Here is a 13,961-nt window from a genome sequence, read left to right on the forward strand (position 1 = left end):
GGTATAATTGCTGTACGTATTTGATACTCGGTGGAAGAATCCTTTCTCGGGCAGCTGAGACTGAAATGTTCCCCCTGCATATGCTTGAATAAAGATCGTGAAACTTATCCAAGGTGTCCGTCTGGTGAATTCGTGGCCGTTATAGGGCAAGTGTCAACCACTTATTTCAGGGGGCTCGCTTGAGAGGAGGGAAGACTTCTCTTTTACCCCAACAGTATCTGTGCTATTTGCCTCAAACACTCCATGTGGTATTCTAACCACTCTGGGTAAAGAAGTTTCTCCTGAATTCTTTATTGGATTTATTAGTGACTAAATTACATTTATGACCCTTAGTTTTTGACTCTCCCGCAAGTGAAAACATCTTCTCCATGTCTACCCTATCAAACCCCTTTATAATTTTAAAGACCTCTATTAGGTCACCCCTCAGCCTTCTCTTTTCTAGAGAAAAAAGCCCCATCGTGTTCACTCTATCCTGATAGTTATAAACTCTCAGTTCTGGTATCATTCTTCCTATTTTTTTATGTTTCTATGTTTCTAAATCTTTTATCACAGTACAGTAACTGAATTTCCAAAATATTCCCTTCATTAACCAGTATTTTTCAGACAGGTATACATCATTAAGAAATCATTGTACGATTACATTTTTAATTTGTTTCTGTAAACTTAAGAATTTTTTGTTGTTGTTTGGTTTGGAAAGTATGAATTTTTGTGTACATCAAAATGGGGATGTTATTGTTCAGAATGAGCATTTTTCTACTTTGGGTGCCAAAGGCTCAATTTTAACTTGGCCAAATCAGCATTAATGACCTCAAACTGGGGTCGGTAGACTTACCGCCCTGTTAACGCTAATGCTCCAGCCTCCCCCTCCATTTTCGATCACCCTCCAAAAGACCTGCCTTTTGGGGTAGCACAGCATCCAAGCCACCTGATATTGTGTCGGCCTGGACTCAGCAAGCTGCTGTGGGTCGTCTATTAGGGGTGTGCAGCACACAAGTGGCATGGAAATGAGGCCCGAGCCATTTCAAGGTAGAACCGGGAGAGTGAGCATCGTGTTATGCCGGTCGCAACCCAAAGGTTAAAATCAATCCCCAAGTTTCAGTATCAGATACTCCCTTAGGTAGTATGTTGCAGCCAGATGCAGAGTAAATCTCCCTCTGCTGTGTTCCACCAACAAACCTTTACCCTGACCCCAACAGATTACCCTCTTCTGCATCAGTGCAAGTTTTCCAATATCCTATGCAAGTCACCATTACAGCTTCTCTGAATGAGAATGCCAATTTCATTAAAAGATAGTGGTGGCAATTTTTGAAGTATGCTTTGGAGGCAAGGGAACCTCTGCTAATGCCTACAATTTTGTATTCATTAATGTCAATGGAATTGGAAAATTAACCTGAGCATACCATTTTTGTATTATCTACCTAAACTGTGGCCAGATTAAACAGTTCATCTTGTCACAAGGATTAACTATTGTTTACAACAGCAGGAAAATTGTTCTTTACTATTATTACCAATATGTTATTGAGTATAGAATAAAATATCATTGATTAGGAATAGGTCGAGTTCTGTACTGAGCTAGCAACTCACAATTGAGCATCATTTATTTTGAAGGAAACAATATAACAGAGTACAATAAACTGCAAAATCATGACATTCTTACGTCAGAATAATGAGCACAAATACCTCTCTTTTTAATGGTGATGATAATGTTCTGGCTTTCAATCCTTCCCAGTTAAAACCACTGAACCATCTGTAGTTGAGGAAAATGAAATATACAATTTAAATGCATCCTTTATTTAACAGGACTACACAATTTTAGCTCACAAATGAAAGTTTAGATATATAAAAAGGAACTAAAGTTCACAGAGTGGTCATTCTCTGAATATGTGGTGCATACGAATGGGTAATAGTGCCTATATATGTCTCATAATTATTAATGCAATTGTTCTCAGTTATATCAAATTGTCATCCATTTGTATATTGTTGTTATTTTGTACAGCGTATGTGGAATATACAGCACAGAAACAGGCCATTCGGCCCAACTAGTCGATGCCGGCATTTATGCTCCTCTCAAGCCTCCTCTCATGCTTTCTCATCTACCTTTATCAGCATAACCCTCTATTTCCTTCTCCCTCATATGCTTATCCAGCTTCCCCTTAAATGCACCTATGCTATTCGCTTCAACTATTTCCCTGTGGTAGCGAGTTCCACATTATTACCACTCTCTTTGGAAGTTTCTTCTGAATTCCCTATTTGATTTCTTGGTGACTGTCTTATATTGATGGCCTCTAGTTTTGCTTTTCCCCAATAATGGAAACATTCTCTCTGAGTCTACTCTATCAAAACCTTTCATAATTTTAAAGGTTCAGTGTACATAATGGAGAGATATCAATCATAGGCTACATACAACCTGGTTTTGGTGAGTGGCAATTGCTTTTACTGCTGTGCCTGTCAGTTGCACAATGTATGTTGAATCTTTCTGTCTCATAATTATAAGTCAGCGATCACTCTTGTAAGCGGCTCAAACCACTTATGTTCAGGAAAGTGCCTGCACTGCCCAATATCTAACTATATAATAGCCTATAATTAGGGATGTAACAATATGGTTCCCATGTGATCTGAACTGGATATTAGGGTAGAGTTTCCACTTTGGGTGCAATTGGGAAATTGCGCCCAAAGTTCATTTGAAATTGCACTGGTTAGGTTAGGCTTCAAGTTTCTGCTAAAAATCATTTGCATAATCACAAACGTAAAATCTTACCTGAACCAGCGCAATCAGACAGCATAATAGAACGTAATTGTTGCTTTTTTTTTCTTTCCATTAAAAAGTATTCCTTGATGTAGTTAAGAGTGGTAACCTGATGCAGTTTTATTAATACAGCTGAAATTATATTAATCACCAAAAATAAGCATTTCTAATAACGGTCCTCCCACCTCTGAGTAACCTGATTTAAAATCACTCAAAATGACTTTAAAAACTATACTGAACCATTTAATAGTTTCATTGGTGTACACTAGTCAGTTATTTAGTAAATTAAATATTAATGATATGAAAAAACTTTTAAAATGAAGGCAATTTGAAGAGCCTTCCCGAGCCAGCGCAATCAGCAGAATCTCGCAATTTTAACCTGGGGGCTTGGCCCAGTTTTGTGGGCAGGGCCTGATACAAACAAATTAAATTTTAAACCTGCATAAAAGATCACGGAAAACATGAGTGTAAGTGGCTTTGGGCATAACTCATTTACATTTAGAATTCCCTAATCTTTTGCACTGGTTTGGGCGATTCTGCCCAGATTCTGCTGATATAATTAAGGGAAACTCAACCCCGTAGCGTCTATTACACATGCTCTCAACAAGCGCTTTTCCGAAAGTGGCCTTTAATGAGATGAGGGCAGATACGAATCGTTAAGCTGCATTATTTTACAGTCAGCAAGTGAACATACAGAGTAACAGTAAAAGTAAACTCCATTTAATCTCACTCAATGATAAAACACGTGCCCTGCCCATTTGTGAGCTGAAGTACTTGGGCTAAAAATTCGAGTGTTTTATGCCACCCGTTACTGGCATAATTTTGCGAAAAAGCGGTGGTGGCGGGTCCCGCTACATATGCCATATTCCGAGGGCCGGCAGCACTGCCGGTAAAAGTGATGGTCCTGCAAATGTATATTAGGGAGAGGGGGATGTCAGTCGGTATGCAACACCGACTTAACATCACCATGGCCATCTTGGACCTGAGCGCTGAGTTCAGCACCTGGTCCTAAGCCTGCCGTGAAAACCCAGCATTCAGCAGACTGACAGAGGTGCTGTCAGCACCTCTTAAAGGGACACACATCTTTCAGGTAAGTTTGCATTTACGCTTTTGGACTGGATTTTTTTGATTTTATTTAAGCAGTGGCTTCCTGCAATACAGGTTAAAAGATTTCTTTTAGTGTGCAGCGATTGCCGCTGGATGCTTGCAAGGCCTCGGATGGTAAAGGAAGGCCTCTGAGAAGACAGAAAATGCTGCAAATATTCAGCAGGTCAGGCAACATCCATCGAGAGAGAAACAGAGTTCATGGCCGGAATCTTTACCTTGGAGTCAGGTTGCATGCGTGCAGGCCGCATAGCGGGTCGGGAACCCAAAGATGTGAACAGCGCATTCTGCAGTGCGACTTTTACTTCATGGCCCCAATTAAACCAGTCATGCGTGTTTCCCGGCCCAATTAAATGGAGCGGGTCCAATGACATCATCGATGACTCATTTCCAGCACAGATATTTAAAGCAGCCTTGCAGACATCTCATTTGGAGGTTGATGTAGGAGTGATTAAGTTGGTATCCAGAGATCTGAGTAGCATCATAAAACTGATAAAAGTGTGGCTCATGGAGACAAGGCAGAGGGCTGCACCAAGATTCAACGATGCCTCCCTCGATATTCTGGTGCAGACAGTAAGAGCACACGGGGAGGTCCTCTTCCCTGGCGATTGATGCAAAAGACCACCCAAAGACACAAAAAAGGGCATGGTTGGAGATCGCAAAGGAGGTCAGCAGCAGGGATGTGGTCAGAAAGACGTGGATCCAGTGCCACAAAAGATTCAATGATCTCATGAGGTCAGGAAAGGTGCATGCAATGCCACACCCACCTACATCCTGATGTGCCTGTCACCACAACCACATCACTCTGCCTTCCCAAGCTTACTCCTACACATCATTCCTCACACCAACCTACCTTGCAGATCCACTCATCCCTCTCTGTCTATCTACATACTCACATCCTCAGCTGACTAACCACCCTTGACACTCAACCTCATCCTAATGCAATCATGGCAAGTAACACCATAGATAGAGGACATTTGGCAATGTCACACCACTCCCTCATAGTCATCCTCTACAGGTGTATCCAGTCCTTACACTCATTCCATCACTCACTCATTCCACCACTCTCACTCATTCCCTCACTCTCACTCATTCCACCACTCTCACTCATTCCCTCACTCTCACTCATTCCCTCACTCTCACTCATTCCATCACTCACTCATTCCATCACTCACTCATTCCACCACTCTCACTCATTCCCTCACTCTCACTCATTCCCTCACTCTCACTCATTCCATCACTCTCACTCATTCCCTCACTCTCACTCATTCCCTCACTCTCACTCACTCCATCACTCTCACTCATTCCCTCACTCTCACTCATTCCCTCACTCTCACTCATTCCCTCACTCTCACTCATTCCACCACTCTCACTCATTCCACCACTCTCACTCATTCCCTCACTCTCACTCATTCCCTCACTCTCACTCATTCCCTCACTCTCATTCATTCCCTCACTCTCACTCATTCCCTCACTCTCACTCATTCCATCACTCTCACTCATTCCCTCACTCTCACTCATTCCACTCTCACTCATTCCCTCACTCTCACTCATTCCCTCACTCTCACTCATTCCCTCAATCTCACTCATTCCCTCACTCTCACTCATTCCCTCACTCTCACTCATTCTCTCACTCTCACTCATTCCCTCACTCTCACTCATTCCATCACTCTCACTCATTCCACTCTCACTCATTCCCTCACTCTCACTCATTCCCTCACTCTCACTCATTCCATCACTCTCACTCATTCCACTCTCACTCATTCCCTCACTCTCACTCATTCCCTCACTCTCACTCATTCCCTCACTCTCACTCATTCCCTCACTCTCACTCATTCCCTCACTCTCACTCATTCCATCACTCTCACTCATTCCATCACTCTCACTCATTCCCTCACTCTCACTCATGCCCTCACTCTCACTCATTCCCTCACTCTCACTCATTCCCTCACTCTCACTCATTCCCTCACTCTCACTCATTCCACCACTCTCACTCATTCCACCACTCTCACTCATTCCCTCACTCTCATTCATTCCCTCACTCTCACTCATTCCCAAACTCTCACTCATTCCCTCACTCTCACTCATTCCCTCACTCTCAATCATTCCACCACTCTCACTCATTCCCTCACTCTCACTCATTCCACCACTCTCACTCATTCCCTCACTCTCACTCACTCCATCACTCTCACTCATTCCCTCACTCTCACTCACTCCATCACTAACACTCATTCCCTCACTCTCACTCATTCCCTCACTTTCACTCATTCCATCACTCTCACTCATTCCCTCACTCTCACTCATTCCGTCACTCTCACTCATTCCCTCACTCTCACTCATTCCCTCACACTCACTTATTCCCTCACTCTCACTCATTCCCTCACTCTCACTCATTCCCTAACTCTCACTCATTCCATCACTCTCACTCATTCCCTCACTCTCACTCATTCCCTCACTCTCACTCATTCCCTCACTCTCACTCATTCCCTCACTCTCACTCATTCACTCGCTCTCACTCATTCACTCACTCTCACTCATTCCACCACTCTCACTCGTTCCCTCACTCTCACTCACTCCATCACTCTCACTCATTCCCTCACTCTCACTCACTCCATCACTCTCACTCATTCCCTCACTCTCACTCATTCCCTCACTTTCACTCATTCCATCACTCTCACTCATTCCCTCACTCTCACTCATTCCATCACTCTCACTCATTCCCTCACTCTCACTCATTCCCTCACTCTCACTTATTCCCTCACTCTCACTCATTCCCTCACTCTCACTCATTCCCTCACTCTCACTCATTCCATCACTCTCACTCATTCCCTCACTCTCACTCATTCCCTCACTCTCACTCATTCCCTCACTCTCACTCATTCCCTCACTCTCACTCATTCACTCACTCTCACTCATTCACTCACTCTCACTCATTCCACCACTCTCACTCATTCCCTCACTCTCACTCATTCCCTCACTCTCATTCATTCCCTCACTCTCACTCATTCCCTCATTCTCTCTCATTCCCTCACTCTGACTCATTCCCTCACTCTGACTCATTCCACCACTCTCACTCATTCCCTCACTCTCACTCATTCCATCACTCTCACTCATTCCCTCACTCTCACTCATTCCCTCACTCTCACTCATTCCCTCACTCTCACTCATTCCCTCACTCTCACTCATTCCCACACTGTCACTCATTCCACCACTCTCACTCATTCCCTCACTCTCACTCATTCCACCACTCTCACTCATTCCCTCACTCTCACTCATTCCCTCACTCTCACTCATTCCCCCACTCTCACTCATTCCCTCACACTCACTCATTCCCTCACACTCACTCATTCCATCACGCTCACTCATTCACTCACTCTCACTCATTCCCTCACTCTCACTCATTCCCTCACTCTCACTCATTCCCTCACTCTCACTCATTCCCACACTGTCACTCATTCCACCACTCTCACTCATTCCCTCACTCTCACTCATTCCACCACTCTCACTCATTCCCTCACTCTCACTCATTTCCTCACTCTCACTCATTCCCCCACTCTCACTCATTCCCTCACACTCACTCATTCCCTCACACTCACTCATTCCATCACGCTCACTCATTCCCTCACTCTCACTCATTCCCTCACTCTCACTCATTCCCTCACTCTCACTCATTCCCTCACTCTCATTCATTCCACCACTCTCACTCAATCCCTCACTCTCACTCATTCCCTCACTCTCACTCATTCCCACACTCTCACTCATTCCACCACTCTCACTCATTCCATCACTCTCACTCATTCCCTCACTCTCACTCATTCCACCACTCTCACTCATTCCCTCACTCTCACTCACTCCATCACTCTCACTCATTCCCTCACTCTCACTCATTCCCTCACTCCCACTCATTCCCTCACTCTCACTCATTCCCTCACTCTCACTCATTCCACCACTCTCACTCATTCCCTCACTCTCACTCATTCCACCACTCTCACTCATTCCCTCACTCTCACTCACTCCATCACTCTCACTCATTCCCTCACTCTCACTCATTCCCTCACTCTCACTCATTCCATCACTCTCACTCATTCCCTCACTCTCACTCATTCCATCACTCTCACTCATTCCCTCACTCTCACTCATTCCCTCACTCTCACTCATTCCCTCACTCTCACTCATTCCCTCACTCTCACTCATTCCCTCACTCTCACGCATTCCATCACTCTCACTCATTCCCTCACTCTCACTCATTCCCTCACTCTCACTCATTCCCTCACTCTCACTCATTCCATCACTCTCACTCATTCCCTCACTCTCACTCATTCCCTCACTCCCACTCATTCCCTCACTCTCACTCATTCCATCACTCTCACTCATTCCATCACTCTCACTCATTCCCTCACTCTCACTCATTCCCTCACTCTCACTCATTCCCTCACTCTCACTCATTCCCTCACTCTCACTCATTCCACCATTCTCACTCATTCCATCACTCTCACTCATTCCCTCACTCTCACTCATTCCACCACTCTCACTCATTCCCTCACTCTCACTCACTCCATCACTCTCACTCATTCCCTCACTCTCACTCATTCCCTCATTCTCACTCATTCCCTCACTCTCACTCATTCCTTCACTCTCAATCATTCCACCACTCTCACTCATTCCCTCACTCTCACTCATTCCACCACTCTCACTCATTCCCTCACTCTCACTCACTCCATCACTCTCACTCATTCCCTCACTCTCACTCACTCCATCACTCTCACTCATTCCCTCACTCTCACTCATTCCCTCACTTTCACTCATTCCATCACTCTCACTCATTCCCTCACTCTCACTCATTCCATCACTCTCACTCATTCCCTCACTCTCACTCATTCCCTCACTCTCACTTATTCCCTCACTCTCACTCATTCCCTCACTCTCACTCATTCCCTCCCTCTCACTCATTCCATCACTCTCACTCATTCCCTCACTCTCACTCATTCCATCACTCTCACTCATTCCATCAATGTCACTCATTCCCTCACTCTCACTCATTCCCTCACTCTCACGCATTCCCTCACTCTCACTCATTCACTCACTCTCACTCATTCACTCACTCTCACTCATTCCACCACTCTCATTCATTCCCTCACTCTCACTCATTCCCTCACTCTCACTCATTCCCTCACTCTCACTCATTCCCTCATTCTCTCTCATTCCCTCACTCTCACTCATTCCCTCACTCTGACTCATTCCACCACTCTCACTCATTCCCTCACTCTCACTCATTCCCTCACTCTCACTCATTCCCTCACTCTCACTCATTCCCTCACTCTCACTAATTCCCTCACTCTCACTCATTCCCTCACTCTCACTCATTCCACCACTCTCACTCATTCCATCACTCTCACTCATTCCATCACTCTCACTCATTCCCTCACTCTCATTCATGCCCTCACTCTCACTCATTCCCTCACTCTCACTCATTCCCTCACTCTCACTCATTCCCACACTCTCACTCATTCCACCACTCTCACTCATTCCACCACTCTCACTCATTCCTCACTCTCACTCATTCCCTCACTCTCACTCATTCCCTCACTCTCACTCATTCCCTCACTCTCACTCATTCCCTCACTCTCAATCATTCCACCACTCTCACTCATTCCCTCACTCTCACTCATTCCACCACTCTCACTCATTCCCTCACTCTCACTCACTCCATCACTCTCACTCATTCCCTCACTCTCACTCACTCCATCACTCTCACTCATTCCCTCACTCTCACTCATTCCCTCACTTTCACTCATTCCATCACTCTCACTCATTCCCTCACTCTCACTCATTCCATCACTCTCACTCATTCCCTCACTCTCACTCATTCCCTCACTCTCACTTATTCCCTCACTCTCACTCATTCCCTCACTCTCACTCATTCCCTCACTCTCACTCATTCCATCACTCTCACTCATTCCCTCACTCTCACTCATTCCTCACTCTCACTCATTCCCTCACTCTCACTCATTCCCTCACTCTCACTCATTCAATCGCTCTCACTCATTCACTCACTCTCACTCATTCCACCACTCTCACTCGTTCCCTCACTCTCACTCACTCCATCACTCTCACTCATTCCCTCACTCTCACTCACTTCATCACTCTCACTCATTCCCTCACTCTCACTCATTCCCTCACTTTCACTCATTCCTTTTCACTCAGTCCCTCACTCTCACTCATTCCATCACTCTCACTCATTCCCTCACTCTCACTCATTCCCTCACTCTCACTTATTCCCTCACTCTCACTCATTCCCTCACTCTCACTCATTCCCTCACTCTCACTCATTCCATCACTCTCACTCATTCCCTCACTCTCACTCATTCCCTCACTCTCACTCATTCCCTCACTCTCACTCATTCCCTCACTCTCACTCATTCACTCACTCTCACTCATTCACTCATTCTCACTCATTCCACCACTCTCACTCATTCCCTCACTCTCACTCATTCCCTCACTCTCATTCATTCCCTCACTCTCACTCATTCCCTCATTCTCTCTCATTCCCTCACTCTCACTCATTCCCTCACTCTGACGCATTCCACCACTCTCACTCATTCCCTCACTCTCACTCATTCCCTCACTCTCACTCATTCCCTCACTCTCACTCATTCCCTCACTCTCACTCATTCCCTCACTCTCACTCATTCCACCACTCTCACTCATTCCATCACTCTCACTCATTCCATCACTCTCACTCATTCCCTCACTCTCACTCATGCCCTCACTCTCACTCATTCCCTCACTCTCACTCATTCCCTCACTCTCACTCATTCCCTCACTCTCACTCATTCCACCACTCTCACTCATTCCACCACTCTCACTCATTCCCTCACTCTCACTCATTCCCTCACTCTCACTCATTCCCTCACTCTCACTCATTCCCTCACTCTCACTCACTCCACCACTCTCACTCATTCCCTCACTCTCACTCATTCGCTCACTCTCACTCATTCGCTCACTCTCACTCATTCCCTCACTCTCACTCACTCTACCACTCTCACTCACTCCCTCACTCTCACTCATTCCCTCACTCTCACTCATTCCCTCACTCTCACTCATTCCCTCAATCTCACTCATTCCCTCACTCTCACTCATTCCATCACTCTCACTCATTCCCTCACTCTCACTCATTCCCTCACTCTCACTCATTCCCTCACTCTCACTCATTCCACCACTCTCACTCATTCCCTCACTCTCACTCATTCCCTCACTCTCACTCATTCCCTCACTCTCACTCATTCCCTCACTCTCACTCATTCGCTCACTCTCACTCATTCCCTCACTCTCACTCATTCCCTCATTCTCACCCGTTCCTCCACTCTCACTCATTCCCTCACTCTCACTCATTCCCTCACTCTCACTCATTCCCTCACTCTCACTCATTCCCTCACTCTCATTCATTCCGTCACTCTCACTCATTCCGTCACTCTCTCTCATTCCCTCACTCTCACTCATTCCCTCACTCTCACTCATTCCCTCACTCTCACTCATTCCCTCACTCTCACTCATTCCCTCACTCACACTCATTCCCTCACTCTCACTCATTCCCTCACTCTCACTCATTCCATCATTCTCACTCATTCCCTCACTCTCACTCATTCCCTCACTCTCACTCATTCCCTCACTCTCACTCATTCCCTCACTCTCACTCATTCCACCACTCTCTCATTCCCTCACTCTCACTGATTCCCTCACTCTCACTCATTCCCTCACTCTCACTCATTCTACCACTCTCACTCATTCCCTCACTCTCACTCATTCCCTCACTCTCACTCATTCCCTCACTCTCACTCATTCCCTCACTCTCACTCATTCCACCACTCTCTCATTCCCTCACTCTCACTGATTCCCTCACTCTCACTCATTCCCTCACTCTCACTCATTCCCTCACTCTCACTCATTCCATCACTCTCACTCATTCCCCCACTCGCACTCATTCTACCACTCTCACTCATTCCCTCACTCTCACTCATTCCCTCACTCTCACTCATTCCCTCACTCTCACTCGTTCCCTCACTCTCACCCATTCCCTCACTCTCACTCTTTCCCTCACTCTCACTCACTCCCTCACTCTCACTCAATCCATCACTCACTCTCACTCATTCCCTCACTCTCACTCATTCCCTCACTCTCACTCATTCCCTCACTCTCACTCATTCCCTCACTCTCACTCATTCCCTCACTCTCACTCATTCCCTCACTCTCACTCATTACCTCACTCTCACTCATTCCCTCACTCTCACTCATTCCCTCACTCTCACTCATTCCCTCACTCTCACTCATTCCCTCACTCTCACTCATTACCTCACTCTCACTCATTCCCTCACTCTCACTCTTTCCATCACTCTCACTCATTCCATCACTCTCACTCATTCCCTCACTCTCACTCATTCCCTCACTCTCACTCTTTCCCTCACTCTCACTCATTCCCTCACTCTCACTCATTCCACCACTCTCACTCATTCCCTCACTCTCACTCATTCCCTCACTCTCACTCATTCCCTCACTCTCACTCATTCCCTCACTCTCACTCATTCCCTCACTCTCACCCATTCCCTCACTCTCACTCTTTCCCTCACTCTCACTCACTCCCTCACTCTCACTCAATCCATCACTCACTCTCACTCATTCCCTCACTCTCACTCATTCCCTCACTCTCACTCATTCCCTCACTCTCACTCATTCCCTCACTCTCACTCATTCCCTCACTCTCACTCATTCCCTCACTCTCACTCATTACCTCACTCTCACTCATTCCCTCACTCTCACTCATTCCCTCACTCTCACTCATTCCCTCACTCTCACTCATTCCCTCACTCTCACTCATTCCCTCACTCTCACTCATTCCCTCACTCTCACTCATTCCACCACTCTCACTCATTCCATCACTCTCACTCATTCCACCACTCTCACTCATTCCCTCACTCTCACTCATTCCCTCACTCTCACCCATTCCCTCACTCTCACTCATTTCCTCACTCTCACTCATTCCCTCACTCTCACTCATTCCCTCACTCTCACTCATTCCACCACTCTCACTCATTCCCTCACTCTCACTCATTCCCTCACTCTCACTCATTCCCTCACTCTCACTCATTCCCTCACTCTCACTCATTCCACCACTCTCACTCATTCCCTCACTCTCACTCATTCCCTCACTCTCACTCATTCCCTCACTCTCACTCATTCCCTCACTCTCACTCATTCCACCACTCTCACTCATTCCATCACTCACTCATTCCCTCACTCTCACTCAAAGTTCTCTTCTTTCTCTCCTAGCAGAAAAAGTGAGCCCAGAACAATAGGGAGAGGCAGGGAACTGGAGGTGTCCCTCCAATATTCACTCAATTGATGCCAGCAGAGGAGGAGGCCCTGGAGATATCTCAAGTTGCAGTGCTGCTGACAGTGGGAGATGGAGAGAGGGGGACATCCCAGTAACCTGGTGACAGAACTACATCTCATATAGCCACATGGCATACAGCAGTCACTCATATGGTGACTGTTGTCAGCAGCCACTGAGATTTCATCACGTGCATAATGGTAACATTACCCATTCTTAATATCACACATCTAATTCACCTCTTTACACTCCCACAGGTCCATCAAGTGCCCCCGTCCCAACTGTCCAGCTGGAGGAGGAAGACGGCTCCTCAGAGGAAACTCCAGCCTCTGAGGGTGCACCGTCATCAGACCCAAGCACACCGGCACCAGCGCAGATACTGACACCTCGGTGGGTCCTGTGCAAGATAGAATAGTGTTGTCATCTGGTGTCTCTCACATTACAAGTGAGCAAGAGCAGATGGTGTTGACATGGACAGCAGTGGAGACTCCTCACTGGAGGGCACAGGACGCTCCGAGCTCTGCTCAGCTGCATGCAGACGCTGAGCCTCGGGGGCCATTGAGAAAGAGGGTGATCTTGGAGGGGCATCTCCAACATGAGCACCACCATCTCCAAGGCAATGGCGACGATGTGCTGTTCCATGGAAATGATGGCCACCTGCAGGGAGCAGCTAATGCGCCAGTCACATGAACACATGCTTGTTGTGGACAATAGATGGCAGATTCT

At 46.4% G+C, this 13,961-nt stretch overlaps 1 protein-coding gene across 1 annotated transcript in view; it reads right to left on the bottom strand.

Annotated features, from left to right (window-relative positions):
• prkg2 (protein kinase cGMP-dependent 2) overlaps positions 1–13,961 on the bottom strand; it is a 179,100-nt gene that overhangs the window by 3,986 nt on the left and 161,153 nt on the right. Inside the window, exon 15 of the mRNA XM_085965162.1 lies at positions 1,681–1,747. Coding sequence (XP_085821288.1) covers positions 1,681–1,747 — 67 coding nt within the window. The remainder of the gene's footprint in view (positions 1–1,680; positions 1,748–13,961) is intronic.

This window comes from Somniosus microcephalus, chromosome 2 (assembly GCF_052327205.1).
Source record: "Somniosus microcephalus isolate GS21.2 chromosome 2, FLI_Smic_1.0, whole genome shotgun sequence".
In the NCBI taxonomy this organism is placed as follows: Eukaryota; Metazoa; Chordata; class Chondrichthyes; order Squaliformes; family Somniosidae; genus Somniosus; species Somniosus microcephalus.